The sequence below is a fragment of the Heterodontus francisci genome, chromosome 17, assembly GCF_036365525.1.
Source record: "Heterodontus francisci isolate sHetFra1 chromosome 17, sHetFra1.hap1, whole genome shotgun sequence".
NCBI classification, from domain to species: domain Eukaryota; kingdom Metazoa; phylum Chordata; class Chondrichthyes; order Heterodontiformes; family Heterodontidae; genus Heterodontus; species Heterodontus francisci.
This window is the reverse complement of record NC_090387.1, coordinates 30,425,845-30,441,252: the sequence shown is the minus strand read 5'-3', so window position 1 is coordinate 30,441,252 and position 15,408 is coordinate 30,425,845. Positions and strand designations below refer to the sequence as shown.

Sequence of the window (15,408 nt, the reverse complement as noted above, 5' to 3'; positions counted from 1 at the left end):
TTGGTGCATTATTAGGCATTTCCTTTGGAATACAGCATGTCTTGGAGAATGAGCAGAGCCCATTAAGAACAGGATCCGCTGTTGGAAAAGGAAGGAGGAGGAAAGGGAGAAGGGCTCTCAGTAGAAGGCAATATCCACCCAGGGTGTTCAGGGAGCAACTGTTCCACCTGAACCTCAGCAAAGAACAATGTGTGAGACGTCTGCACTTCGGTAAAGGTATCCTCAGTAAAATCTGCTACCTGCAATAGCCACAACTGCAACCTCAGAGCATTTCCAGTGGCTGTGAAGGTGACCCTGGTGATGATATTGCATGCTCCTGGCTCCTTCCAGGTTAAAGCTGGAAATATTTGCAATATCTTGCAGTTTGCCATCCACTGTTACAGAAGGGAGATCACTGATGCTTTGTATTTCAAGACAGCTAAATACATTTCATTTTCCCTGGCTAGGATTCAGGCGTTCCCATGGTGCAGGGTGCCATTAACTGGATGCCACTTGCTTTGTGGGTGCCACATGTCAACTTTGTCCTATACCAGAACCAAAAGAGATTCCACTCCCTCAACATCCAGCTGATGTGCGATCAAAGGCAGTGAATCATGCAGGTCAATGCCCAGTATCCTGGCAGCAGTCATGATGCCTTCCTACTGTGGAAGTCCAATGTGCCAGCTGCATCCGAGCCACCACAGCAAACCAAAGGGTAACTACTGGGCTACAAGGGCTATCTGCTGATGATCTGGCTGATGGTTTTGGTGCACAACCCATGCGCACATTTGTAGCATGCATATAATATTGTCACACGAAATGCGATTGCAGACAACTGAGATGCTGAAACAATGGACTGAATTTTATCAGCCCTCTAGGGAGGGGCTGGGAAGTGGTGGTGGGGGGTGGGGCACGTCAATTAGCAAGGGAAGGCCCATTACGTTCCCGAAGCTATTCAACTTTATCGGGGGCGGCCTTCTTGCCCTGAGGTCAATTGAGGCCCTAAAGTGGCCAGTTAAGGGCCTCTTCCCACTGCCGCTGGCATTTTACCAGCGGCGGGATGAGCCCCTCCGCCATGTGGGGAGGTCATCCAATAAAAACAGGTGGCCTCTCCGTGGCCTGGCAGGACCTCCTTCATGGGAAATCTGTGGCCCACTGAGGGCCTCCAGTGGCAAAGATGACCCCTTCACCAACAACCCCCCTCCCTCCCTGGCAAGCCCACCCCACTTACCTGAGATCCAGGGCTGCTCCTAGTCCCAGGCCTCCTGCAGTAGCAGCAGTAGCCACCACTCCTGGTGGTGCTGCTGGTGCTGCTGAGCTTTCAGCCCTCTAATTGGCCAGCAACTCTTGGGGGCAGGATTCCCATCCTTAAAGGGACGGAGACCCCAACGGCAGGTAGTTAATTGGAATTCAGCCGGGGTCCAAAACAGGGCTGAGGCAGGGTTGCTCACAACCCCCACCGCCTTCCGGCCTGTCGCTGGGACCCTCGCCGTGGGGTAATATCCAGCCCAATGCTACTGCTGCCTGGGCCGTGCTGCAGGAACCCTGCAGTATTCAGCAGAGCGGGTATCAACCTTCATGGTGATCTGCTGCACGCTGCACAACATTGCCATCATGATGGTACACCCCTTGTTACCAGCTAACTTGCTGAGGAGCAGGAGCATGAACAGGAGGAGGATGAACAGGAAGAGGAAAGGAGGAGGCAACCTTGACAGTCCCTTCCTGCCCAGACTGTCCCTGAAGAACTGATCTGAATTCGGTACCAGCAACAGCAACTCCAATTCCCCAATCACCAACAGTCCCACACCCACATTGACCATCACAGCGGTCACATAGCCACAATGCAAAAATAAAAGCCACCACAAAATAAACATTCAAAACCAAGTTTATAAATGAAATAATGTCTTATCATATACAAAAGTCAAGAAAGCACCCTTGTCCATTCCCTTAGTGCCTGTCTTCTGTGTTCCTTTGTCTGACCTAGTGCTCCTATGTACTGCTACCCTAGTGTCTGCAGGATGGCTGTTGGAAGGCTGCTGACTTTCCATGAGGGAGACTGCAGCTGGCCATGAAGGACAACCTCGAGCAGCTCTGGGCCGAGAAAGTCTGGCGATGGACTATCTCGGCAGGGGCGGTCGCAGTCTGGGCTGTCAGGTTTTCAGGCAATGGCAAGGGCACTGCAAAATGGCAGGGGTGGGAGGATGAACAGTGTCATCTTGAGAGACGAAAGCAAGCTCATGCCTCACGGAGCCACTGCCACTCCCCCAGGACAGTGCATAAGCAATCCTAGTAATCTATTGGAGGACAGATTATTGGACTGCGGGGTCACCCTGCACACCCCTTTGCAGACTGTAATCTACAGCCATGGTGGGAACAGTCTGAGCTTGCATGGCAACAAGCTGACTTTGCATGAGAGCAGTCTGAGCTTCCACTGCAGCACCCAGACATTGAGGGGCTTCTGCTTGTGACATCGGCCATGAGAGCTTACATCATGAAATGCTGGAACCACTCAGCAGGTCTGGCAGCATCTGTGAAAACAGAAGCAGAGTTAACGTTTCGGGTCAGTGACCCTTCTTCGTTTTTATTTCAGATTTCCAGCATCCGCAGTATTTTGCTTTTATTTTAGAGATTACATCATGGTTGGGTTCACAAGTATGCTAATGAAAACAAGGGGTTCCAAGTTCCGTGCAAAGCCCGGTGTAAAGTTAGTTCTAGAATCCTCCATGCTCCTTGATATTGACTGCAGGTTCTCTGACATTTTTTCCAATGGATCAAGCTTTTCTTTGTGCATACCTATCATTGTTCTTCTGAAGGCTGCCCTATCATATTCCTCATCTGAATCCTCTGCAGTGGAACTGGGTGCGATCTCACTCTCTGGCGAGCTGGCACCTGTGCTGTCCCTACCCAACTTTCCCTGGCTACAGTGCAAACATGACTAGTGTCTCATCATGTGCTGCTTACATCTCTAATCTATCCTCTTAAGATAAGCGCAGTGCCAGTATCTGCAATGGTGGCTGCAAGTGTGAAATCAAGTGATGATGTTGTGTCTTCATCATCACTTTCTTCTTGGTGTTCCTCCACTGCCTGGCCAGGTTGCATCTCTTGGGTAACTGAAAGAAAAAAAATACATGGATAAGGTTGTGGTGCGGGGAAGGGGGAAAAGAGGTGCATGCTTACACAATCTGAAGCTTGTAAATCAGAAGAGTGTGTGGGATGAGCAGGAAGTGGGATGTGAGGAGGAAGATTAGGTATGAGGATACTCTCACCTTCAATGGTTTCAGCCCCACTGCTGGCCACAGCCACAGCAATGACCATCCAAATAATGGCCTGCGCTATCTCCTCCACGGGGGTTAGGCTCCTGCCGATTGGGTGCTGCTGCGTCTGGTTGTGCACCACCTTGTCCTTCAAGAGAGAAGGAAGTGTATCGGTGAGGGTTGTGCAATCTGTTTGGCTGATGTGGCTGTTATGGTTGAATGCACAACTTGTGAGATGTGGGTGTAAGGCTGCAGCAGTGTTAACTGTGTGAGGATGAGCTGAAGCATATGAAAGTTAGGTATGAAGCCTGACTTGACAGATTTTTGTTAGGTGAATGATGGTAAAGTGATTTGAGGCTACTGTTACTATGGGTAGGATATGGCATTTCAAAATACATTTTAACCTTAATCACTTGTGCGGGGCCATTGAATTTCTTGTGCCACTGCATCCAAGTCCTCGGGGCTAGACTCCTGGCATTCACATCCACAGCTATCTGCTCTCACTGTCTTTTGGCCATGTATCTGAAGGACCTCCCCATTCCCTGAGGGTACAGGACATCTCTCATTCTTTCTACCTCTTTCACCAAGGCCTCCAGCGCAGTTTTGGCAAGGCTTGGAGCCCGTTCTCTCACTTGTGCTATTCCTCACTTTTTCCCACATGAACTATATAACTCCCAGTACCTGCCACAAACACACGACAACCCCCTCCCCCCCTTTAAGAGGTGCAGGCTAGCTTTAAGCGGTGCAGGCTAGCTTTAAGTGGTGCTAGCCCCTCACGATATTGGTCCCCTGCTGATGCATCTAGCCAACGAACAGTGCAGTTAGCACTGGCTGGATTCAGAGATCATTCTAATGAGCAGGCAACACGAGTTGGCATTTTGATTGCATTGCAATCAATTAGTTAGTGCTGGTTAATTGTGCATTGCAAATCCCATTTTCGGGAGCTATCTAATTTATCTTCCACAAACTATTATGTGGGCCTCTTCTATGTGGCACATTTCCAAGTGTTCTCCCAGTACCCTAATTAAAGGGGCATTGTCACCCTTGTAAGGTTGCAGGATGGTTTAACGAGGCATCATCATCTATGTAATGTTATGAGAATTTTTATTCTTCTGTTGGTAAACATTTGTGCTGAGAAATTCATTATCATTATGAAAGCATCATTGTTGGTTATATTCAGCAGCATTTACTTGCAGCTCATTTCATCCCCAAAAGATTGACACTCTGTATGATACATTATGTGCCTTTCATGTTTTGGAACTAACAAAATAACTGGCAAATTAGCTCTTCATAAATAACCATGCTATCAATACAACACAAGGACAACTTTCTGTTGTCTTTGTCTGAAGCTGCAATAACAAAGAAATACTTAATATTTTTAAAGCTGAAATGCAATGTTTCCACAAAGATTAGCTAACTACTTATAGGAAGAAATAAAAGCAGTTTTAATATCATCCCTAAAAACCACAATCATAACTCAAACTAGCAGTTGAGGTATTTAGCAGACATAAAAGCCCCAATTTTAACAAAACCTACCCAAATGGAACAGGACAGATTCAGGAAGGACTTCCATTTTGTACCTTGCCTGATTTTACACTCCACTGAGATCCAAGTTGAAATAGTCTATGAATATTATCCAAATCCAAAGATGGGTTACATCTTGAGACATGTTCTCACCTGTGCTATTTCATACAATATGCAGTTTGAGCTTGCTGAGTACAGCTTATTGAGTTTCAGTTACATTTTTCATGTGGCTTATCATGCCTGGATAGATGGCACAGGACCAACAGCAAGCTCCTATAGTCATACATTTTAAAATGAAGATGTATTGTACTATGTGACTTAAGCTGTACTTTATTTAACTACGTGTCACACAGCAGAAGTTTATTGAGTATATATCATACCAAATGAAATAAGGTATTATCCAGACTTTGGCTTTGCATGTTTGACAGCAGTTACTTTGTTTATGTATTTTTTGCTAGTAATCACAGGGCATGAAATTCAGATCCGTAGTGCCGCTAGAAAAGGCACAATGGAAGCTGGAGGCCCTCTACTGGCTGATTTGGCACTCCATTTGCGAACTTGGACAATGCAGGTCCATTCAACGTATTCAGTTATCACTCATCAAAGAACACGTGTTCAGCTGCTAGAGGAGCCCAGCACCAGCGTCATTTGAAGGGTCAGGCACCCAACTTGCATGTAAGGTAATTTTAAATAACTTCTGGTATTGCAAAGTCTTTGGAAGTACTGTGGAGTGTTTTTGGAGGTGTTGTGGTGAGTTCCTAGATTTGGCAGGGAGCGTTGCTTATATCCTCAAAGGAGGGAAATGGATTTGGTAACTTGTCCAACAAAGGCTGCAGTGGTATGGGAGTTGCAGTTGCAGTGCCTCTGGGTCAGCAGCACGATAGGGAGATGGAGTAGAGGCTGCTGAGAGGGCATGCTCTATGCAATGCCTTCTGCCAAGTTGGAGCCGGACTCCTCCATGCTCCTTGACAGTGACAGGAGGCTGTCAGACAGCCAGCCAGTGTATCCAGCATTTCAGCGTGCACATCCATCAGTGTTCCTCCTGTATGCAACCCCATCGAGGTCCTCATCTTTTCCTACATTACTTTATTGTTTCCTAAATTACTACTGTGACATTTCAAAAGTACTTAATTGACTGTAAAACAAATTGGGATGTCCTGAATTTGCGAAAGGCACTATATAAATGCAAGTCTTTTTTAAAATCTGAGTCCCCTGGAGCAAAATTTGTCTGCGACCTCACCCTCTGGTGAGCTGGCACACAAACTATCCTCACCCCCGGCCTGGTTGCGGCCCATACATGCCCGATGACTCTACGAGTGCAGGTCCCACCTCAACACTTGCCTTAAAGGTACGTGCAATGCCAATATGTGAACTGATGGCTGCAAGTGTCATATGAAGTGACGAAGCCTCTTCATAAGTGCTGTGCTGTTACTCTCTATCCTCCTCCAGGGTGTGCTGTGGCTGGGCAGACAGCAGTGTCTGCAAGTTGAAAATCAGAAAGGAGAAGGTTGGGGTCCATGAGGTTCATGGTCAAACCATCTGCAGTTTGCTCATCAAGCCAGATTGCAGGATGAGTCAGCTGGGAGTTGAGACACGGTAAAAGCCATAAACATGCTATCATCCTCAATGTTTTCAGCAACACTGATGCCACGGCCTCTGTCACAGCCTGTTCCATGATGCGGAGAACCATCTCCTCTGTAGGGCTTTTCCCCCACCAGTTCTGCCCTTCTCTTTTCTATTGTGTGTCACCTTGAACTACAAGAGAGAGGGCAGAATGTCAGTAATTGTGTTGCAGTGTTTGAGTAATGTGCATGCCATAGCTGAATAGCTGGAATGGAAGCAGTGGGAGCTGGGTGTGAGGGTGAGGCTGGATGTTAGACCTGAGTTCTAAGTGCCAGGGACTACTAATGGGTGAGTGTTGGGAGTGTGGTACACTGTGCAGCATGAGAGGTTGGTGGTGCAGAAGGTAGGAGATGTCATGTGAAGATGCATTCACTGACCTTGGCAACTCAGGTGAGGTCATAAGACTTCTTGTGGCACTGCTGCCAGGTCCTTGGGGCCAGATTCTGGAATTGCCCTCTCTGGCCACCTGCTCCTAATTCCTTCTAAGGTTGTTCCTTGAGAACCTCCTGGCCCCCTGTGGAACCATGGCCTCTCTCCTCCAGTCCACCTCATGACTAGGACCTCCAACACCTCAACAGTGAACACTGGGAGCCCTCTCGCTGCTCTGGTGCTCCATTTTCCATTTTTGTAATTGCAGCAATAACATTGAGCAACAGCCTCCTGCAATTCAGTGCAGCTTCCCTTTAAGAGGGACAGACCACCTTTAAGAAAAGCAGGCCAGCTGCACCAGGTGCGATCATCACATGCTGTTTAGCCCCCTGCTGAGCACTCAGGCAGGAAACAGAACGGGTCCTGTTCAGAACAATGCTACAATATGGGTGGTGTCTACCTCCGGGGCAATGGGCATGGGCAGGTTACGAATCACGAGCCCAATGCCCCAAAAAACAGTGCAGGCCAATTTCCAGCCCATTGCCTTTAGTAGTTTTTAATGGAATTTGCCCCCGGGAGGACAGGTTTAGACTATCCTAGATTTTTTTGCCCATTGGCTATAAAGGCACATAAATCTAGCCCACATGTCTTATTCTTCAGATACAGATGTATATAACTCTTCCCACTGACTTAGGGACCCTGTTTGAAATAAGCTTGCATAAGCTCAATGAAGATCACAGAGTCTATGCATTCACATAACATGATAATCCACAATTCAACATAAATTGTTAACCTTATTGATTTGCCCATCGTTTGTGAAAGAAATAGAGAAAATAACATTGATAAACCAGGGTACTCTTCTAAAGCACATTAATTGGAAATAATAGATGGTGTTACTCTGATATGCGGCCTATTCTGTAAGCTTAATGCTAACACTGGGTTCCAAAATTGGAAAAGGTTCATTCCTCAGCATTGACCTCCCTCAACATACTAACTTGATGAGCATGAAATGCAACAAAAAGCAGCATACACTCATTTCAGAATAACAGCTGCTATACTGATGTTCCAAGTCCTCTTTGCTGTTTTGCAAAGTAGAACGTTTCCCCTCTCTGCTTAAAATCTGAAGAACATTCTTTAAAATAGTTTAATTTAAAAGTAAAGGGAATTATCTCAATCTAACCTGCAGTTAACAGGTTTGACAAAAAATGACATTACCAGCCACATAAATTTTAATATGCCATTGAGTGGGAAACTGGTTGTTATGATGTCCTATTTAAACAGCTTTCTGGATTCAAAAGTTTTATTGACAATTTACTTTTTTTCTACCCAGAAGCATTACCGCATTTAAATTCTTCCACTCACTCTAAGTCCTGTTACATATCTTCACTTCTTTTACCTTATTTGTGCACTGCTTTTTATTGTTTAAGACACTTAACTCACAAGTTACTGATAAGCAAAAATAATAATCCCAGATTTAAACAAAAACACAGCAGTCTCACTGTGGCCCAATCAATATTGTATTCAAATTTATCATTACTTCTTTACTCTTGTGCTCTCTGCCCTATTTATAAAACCCAATATGATGTTAGCCTTTTTCTAATGGTTTTATTTATCTTATTTGCCCTTTCATGAAATTATGTATTTGAACTGCTACTCCCATCCCTATGATTCTGCTCATGGAGAGTCGGAGATGATGTTACTGTAAGGGGAAGGAGACAACGTACCCTGTAAGCTGCGCGACTGTGCAGCAATCTGAAGGTCCCAGTGCACGCAGCGCAAAAGTCGCTAGCAGTATAAATTAAAGGGACCGTACACTTCAATAAGTCACTCACATACTCCAAAACAAATTAGAGGGAACGTTGGAAGGAGGTGCTATGATGTGGGAGTGGGAGTGGGAGAGTAGAGCACGTGGCTTGAAAGGATTGTGAAGGAAGTTTGTGAGATGTGTCAATACAGTGAAATGAATGGTTTTGATTTGTTCTGAGCAAAGTATGACAAACTGGCTAGCTGAAAGACTTTTTTTTTAATGTATATGGCACCAATAATGGGTAAAATATGCAACTGGAAATTTAGCTCAACTAGTCACAGTTGGCTCACTATGCTAAACATCAAGCACAGCAAAATATTAGTTTGCCACTCTGGAAGTTGTTAAGGTGGGGCACAGTTTCAGGCGTCTAAGGGAAAAACAGTCAATGACTGAAGTGTAACAAGCAATTGCCAATTATACTTGAAGTTAGCTGTATGCACCTCTATTCGGGTTCCAACACCTGTAGTATAATTTTAGTTCATAATAATTAACTTTAAAGAGTATTTCTAAAGCCATATAAAATCAGATAAGAACAGTTTGTGATTTTGTTTCTAATTGTAAAAGAACACCAGTTAAAATATAATTTTGGCAATTTTGAACAGTGTTATAAACATAGTCAGTGCCCACTGTTTATGGCATTGATCCAACCAATCGGCATGGCCAACTAAAGCATCAGTGATCTGGATATGAATACTTTATGAAGCGTGTCCATTGGCCAGACAAATGCATCTCAAGATAAAATCAGAACACAAACAGCAGGTGAGTCAGAGACAGGCTATTGACATGTCAGGTGTGCAACCATTCATCAGTACAGAAGATTGAAAGATAAACAGGCATTTTATTAAGGTTGGAGATGCAACACTTGTCCCACACCTCCAACCACATCACTGGCCAGGGCTGAAAGCACTCCTTCCATCTGAGGCAATAATTTGTGTACCTCCTCTAATCTAGTATGCTGCATTTGTTGCTCATGGCGTAATCTCTTCCACAATGAGGAGGCCAAACAGATAACAGTGACTCCTTTAGTGAACATTTCCATTGGGCCCTCAGTTGTGACCCTGCCTTACCTGCAGCTAATACATCTACTACATATTACATTTGGTACAGTGGGTGTAAGCTTCATCAAAAACTTTCATTTTAAGCCTCCTCCGATGGGTAAAATCCATTATAGTACCTGTAGTACCAGGTACACCTATAGGTGGCACTGTGAGAAGAGTTTTCAATTTAAACGGTCACACTTTGCCTGTCACAGATTGACCCACCCTAGTGTCCACATAGTGTATAGTGAAGGTATATGGTTAAAAAAAACAATTATTTTAATGTCTTAAAAATTGATTCTTTTTATACTTTATCCCCCTTTTAAGCCTTCTGATCCCATTTTCTGCCTGCACCCATTTATCTCGCTGCCTTGGGACACACAAAATATTTAACAGTTAATCAGTATTTTTAATTTTTTTTCAGGTAACCTTTGAGTCTTCTTCCTCCCTACCAGGGGCCCTACAACTCTGGTATTAAATTCTAATTTTTAAAAGTGAATTTGTTCTGACCTTGGGCCTTCCTGTTCCGTCCCTGATAGATAGCACTGGAAAACTCACACAATCACTCTTTCTTTTTGTAAAGTATTGACTTAGCAACTTAAAATGACTGTGCATAATAGTTAAACCCAGCAACAGCTCCAATTAAGGTTGCCAATCCTCCAGGATTATCCTGGCATCTCCAGGAATTTTAGATTAATCCCCTGGGCACTGCTGTTAGCAACTAAGGGAAAAAAAAAATTGGGGCATTAAAAAAAAGTTTTTCCATTTTCTTTGAACACTTTAATTTATTAGTTATATTACAGATGGGAAAAACATCTTTCAGTGGGCAAGGCAACTGGAGCAAGTCATGTGATGAAATCTTCAGGAATACATCCAACCAGATTTGGTAACCCTACCCCTATGTGTATGTCAACCTGTGCTCCAAACCCCAGTCACCCACGTCATTACTTCATTTCTGCCATTGAACATCTCCAGCTCGCTGTGCTTATCGTTCCATATTTCCTAAACCATGACACTACTTTCTACGCTTTTCTCAATTTGTTCCTGCATTGTTAAACACATTGCATTCCTCAAAGCGCTGTCTGTGAGACATGAAGGGTTACCATTTCTGACTTTGACATCTCACTGAAAAGGAAAGCTACCATCCTCCATGCTAGCGATTTTCCCTACAAAACCCACTGACATGAGAAAAGACATTGGCCATTTAACAATTCTTTTACTAGTTTCCTACATTTGTGTCTTGTTTGTTTGCTTTATTCCTTCACTGTTCTGTGTATACTCACTGGTTTTTACTCCCATTGTGGCCCAAGATTGCAGCCCAGGCCCACAACCTGCAGTAAGATACGGGACTTGAGCACAAAATCTAGGTTGATACAGGCCAGTGCAGCAAAGACGCTACATTGTCAGAGGTGTCAGCTTTCAGCTAAGATGTTAGACCCTTTACTTCTCAGCTGGACATAAAATTTCCTATGGCACTATTTAGAAGAAATGAAAAGGAGTTCTGGCCAAAACTTAGCCCTGAACAACATCACTACAACAGATTATTTGGTCATCTATCTTAATGCTGTTGACCTCGCTGTGTGCAAATTGGCTGCCATATTCCCTCCATTATAACAGCGACTACACTTCAAAGGTATGTCATTGGTTGTAAAGTGCTTTGGGACATTATGAGGCCATGGGAGGCGCTATATAAATGCAAGTTTTTCTAACCTGCCCCTCCTTGTTCCTTCTTCCCTGACTTGCTCCAGCACTTCTCCTCTCCCTTTCTATCCCTGTCTGCTGCCACTCCAAGCCACTTACTTCCACGTGCATGTTTGCTTTCATCTCATTTAGTTCTCCAGTCATCTGATGCATAGCTTCCTGAAATTGTTCTAGCTGCTCTCTGAGCTTCTGAACTTCTTGCGTCTTGTTTTGCAAATTGGCTCTCAAAGAGGCAGATTCAAAGTCAGTTGCATTCAATTGTTCCTCCAATTTCAGCATCTGTAAAAATAAAGTATTTAGTTTTAGTCATTTCAAAAATGCCAAAAACACTATGTCTGTGAAATTCAATAAGACCTGAAAACAGGTAGAGAGATCACAATGCATTATTAACACACGTCTGTTGCTTCTGATGCAGGCAGCACACAAACTTCAAGCTGCCTGCTCATCTAAATGATTGTAGGGTGCAGTCATTGCTAAACACAATATTGTGGCCACATGCCTGAGCAGGGGATGCAAAATTGTGAGAGGCTAGCATGAGTTCAAACTAGCCTGCAATACTTAAAGCCAGCTTGCACCTCTTAAAGGAGAGGCATATTGTGGCTGGAGCCGATGCTTGGAAGATATTATAAAAGTGATTGTGACCTGTGAAAGATGCAAGAATGCCACAGCATGACAGACAGCAGGCTCTAAGATTTTCTAACGCTTGGTACCAGAGGCGAAGTGCAAGAGTGATTTACAGGAGGACAGGGGCCAGGAATCCCTCCAGACAAACTTTGAAAAGGCAGTGGGACCAGATAACCAGAGGTCAATATCAGGAGTCTAGCCCCAAGGACCTGGATTCAGTGCTGCAAGAAGTTCAATGACCTCATACATGGTCAAGGTCAGTGATGTATCTGCAAATGCCATATCCCACCAAGGGTTCCAATAGCTTCATACAATGCTCAATTCACCACAGCCCCATCAGTCACTTACGAACAATCTTGATCAATCAGAACTCATACGTAACATTAATACTTCACCTCACCTTCACACACTTAGCAATGCTACAAGCCTCACACCATTTCATAGCTTGCTCACACTGTCAACTATTCAACCATGATAGCCAGAACACACCAACACATACTGACAAATTTCCCTCTCCCTTGCAGGACAAGGCGGCGCATTACTAGATGCATCAGCACCAAACTGGAGGAGAACAGGCACAACTTTATGTCCTTACCCCTGCGGAGACAGCGCTCACCATCATTGCAGCATCCATGGCTGAGGCCGTGATCCGCAGCGGGACTGAAACCATCGAAGATGATGGTATGCTCATATCTAATCATCCTTCTCATATCCCATTTCCCCCTCACCACACCCCTATTTCTTCTGATTTATATGTTGCAGATGGTGCAAGCATGTACTACTTGCTTTTCCTCTCCCACCACCACAACTCTAGTCTTGTGCTTTTCTCCTTTCAGATACCAAAGAAGTGCAACCTGGCGAGGCAGTTGGATAAGAGAAAGAGTTGGAGAAACAGAAACACAGTGATGAAGAAGAAATGCCATCACTCGCTCTCACCCTCGCAGCCATAAGCTCAAATGCTGACACTTCACGTATTTTATAGGACAGCTTGGAGGAAGGACCTGCACTTGGTGAAACACTGGGTGTGAGCAAGCTGCAGCCAGGGCAGGGGACATGGTTAGCACAGATGGCAGCTTGCCAGAGGAAGAGGATACACCCAACTTCTGCCGTTGATGAATTAATGAGGACTTCAATGGGGCACACAGAAGAAAGCTGATGGATATGCACACTGAAATTGGTGCATTGACAGGCCTGCCAGGAAGTCTACGGTCAATGTCAAAGAGAATGGAGGAGTCCAGAACCAACTTGGTACAGGGCTTTGTACAGAGCTTGGGCCCATCCTCTCTAGTGTGGAAGTAGTAGCCAACTCCATGAGAACACTTTCTGACCAATCCATGATGCATCGCCTAATGGCCGATGTCTCAGCTTACATTGCAGCACAAGCAGTAGCCACCCAACAATTGTGTGCTGCAGTGGAAGTTCAGACTGAAGACATTCAAGCTTAGCTTGCTACCATACAAGCTCAGTCTGCTCTCATTGAAATTCAGCTTGGTACCACCAAGGCCCAGACTGCTGCCATCATAGCTGTGAGTACCATGTGTTCAAAGGGGCTTGCAGAGTATCACAGCTGTCCAGCCATCTGCCCTGCAACACCTTGTTAGGATTGTTGAGTCACTGCATAGGGGAGTAGCAACGGCACCATGTAGCACAAACCTGCTGTACTTTCTCAGGAAGACAGCATTTGTCCTACCAGCACTGTCACTTTGGCAGTGCCCTTGCTGTTTGCCTGTCAGCCAGCTAGCCCAGACTGCTGCCATCCATGTTGATGTGGTGTGGTATGAACCTGGGCCTTCTAGGGCCAGAGATGCTCCAGGTTGTCCTTGCAAGACCATCTACAGTCTCCCATACTGGAACTCAGCAGCCTTCGACCAGCCAAGCTGCACTGGGGTTGCACTGCATAGGACAACTAGGACAGAGAAGGCACCCAGAAGACAGGCATAATGGGAATGCACAAGTGTGAATAGTTGACCTTTGTATGCAATATAGCATGGTTTGATTTATGTTTGATTTGGAATGTTTGTTTTATGGGGGATTTTATTTCAGCATTGTGGCCAAGAGGACACTGTGATGTTCAGTAACACGTGGAAGGTAAGATGTGGGACTATTGGTGAACAGGGAATTAGGGTTGGGTTCAATGGTACTGCAGTCAGATGAATCAATCATGGACAGCCCAGGCAGAAAGGGGCAGTGTTGGTTGCCTCCTCCTCAGCTGGTTGCTGCATTGGTTGTGCAGTGTGCAGCAGACCACGAGAAATCTTGACACGTGCTCTGCTGTCCAGGCAGCAAATCATTGTTTAAAAAAAGTCATTGTTTAAGCACCCCAACGTTCTTTGACCTTTTGGATGTGAATTTCATCTCTGGAATGCTGCTGGGGAGGTCGAGCGCCTTTTTGCTGGGGCACAATGTGTTTTAGAGATACAGCACTGAAACAGGCCCTTCGGCCCACCGAGTCTGTGCCGACCATCAACCACCCATTTATACTAATCCTACACTAATCCCATATTCCTACCACATCCCCACCTGTCCCTATATTTCCCTACCACCTACCTATACTAGGGCAATTTATAATGGCCAATTTACCTACCAACCTGCAAGTCTTTTGGCTTGTGGGAGGAAACCGGAGCACCTGGAGAAAACCCACGCAGACACAGGGAGAACTTGCAAACTCCACACAGGCAGGACCCAGAATTGAACCCGGGTCGCTGGAGCTGTGAGGCTGCAGTGCTAACCACTGCACCACTGTGCTGCCAGCTGCCTCGGTCACGACCCAAAGAGGCGTCCCCTGTGTGCAGTGAAAGCCTGCGAAGGAGCATTACCCAGATGTCACAGCCCATCTGGCTGATGTGATGTCGGGGCACCTAATTTAGGCCACGTAGGCCCAGACCACAAATTTGCTTTTCACTCTTCTAACAACAAATGCAGAATAGCAAGATGGGCCCGGCACTAGCGTTCCTTAAAAGGCCAGGCATCCAATTTGCAGGAAAGTTAATTTTTTAAGAGCCTCTGCTGTTGTAAAATGTCTGAAAGTAGTCTGGAATGTTTTTTGGAGGTTTTGTGGTGAGTTCTTAGATGTGCCAGAGTGTTGCTGCATCTTTACAGGGAAGGCAGAGGATCAGATGATCACACTAAGTCTACAATGGGTCTGGGGGCTGCTGCTGCAGTGCCTCTGGGTCTGTAGCACAACAAGGGAGATGGAGCAGAGACTGCAAAGAGGGAAAGCTCTGTACCATACCCTCTACCAACTTGGAGCTGGCCTCATCCATGCTTCTTGCAGTGGCAGGAATCTGTCTGGCAGGCCAGCCAATGCAACCAGCAACACAGTGTATGTGCACATCAGCACTCTCCTGTACACTGCCTCATTGAGGTCCTCATCTGAGTCTTCTGCAAAAGAACTTGTCTGCAACCTTGCCCTTCAGTGAGTTGGCAAGTGAGCTATCCTTTCCCCTTGGCTTGGTTGCAGTTCACTTGTGCCCGGATAACTCACTCAGTA

At 45.4% G+C, this 15,408-nt stretch overlaps 1 protein-coding gene across 1 annotated transcript in view; it reads right to left on the bottom strand.

The window, feature by feature from the left end:
* Positions 1 to 15,408, bottom strand: part of LOC137378580 (early endosome antigen 1) — a 1,009,825-nt gene that overhangs the window by 357,949 nt on the left and 636,468 nt on the right. The window contains exon 19 of the mRNA XM_068048885.1: positions 11,394 to 11,573. Coding sequence (XP_067904986.1) covers positions 11,394 to 11,573 — 180 coding nt within the window. The remainder of the gene's footprint in view (positions 1 to 11,393; positions 11,574 to 15,408) is intronic.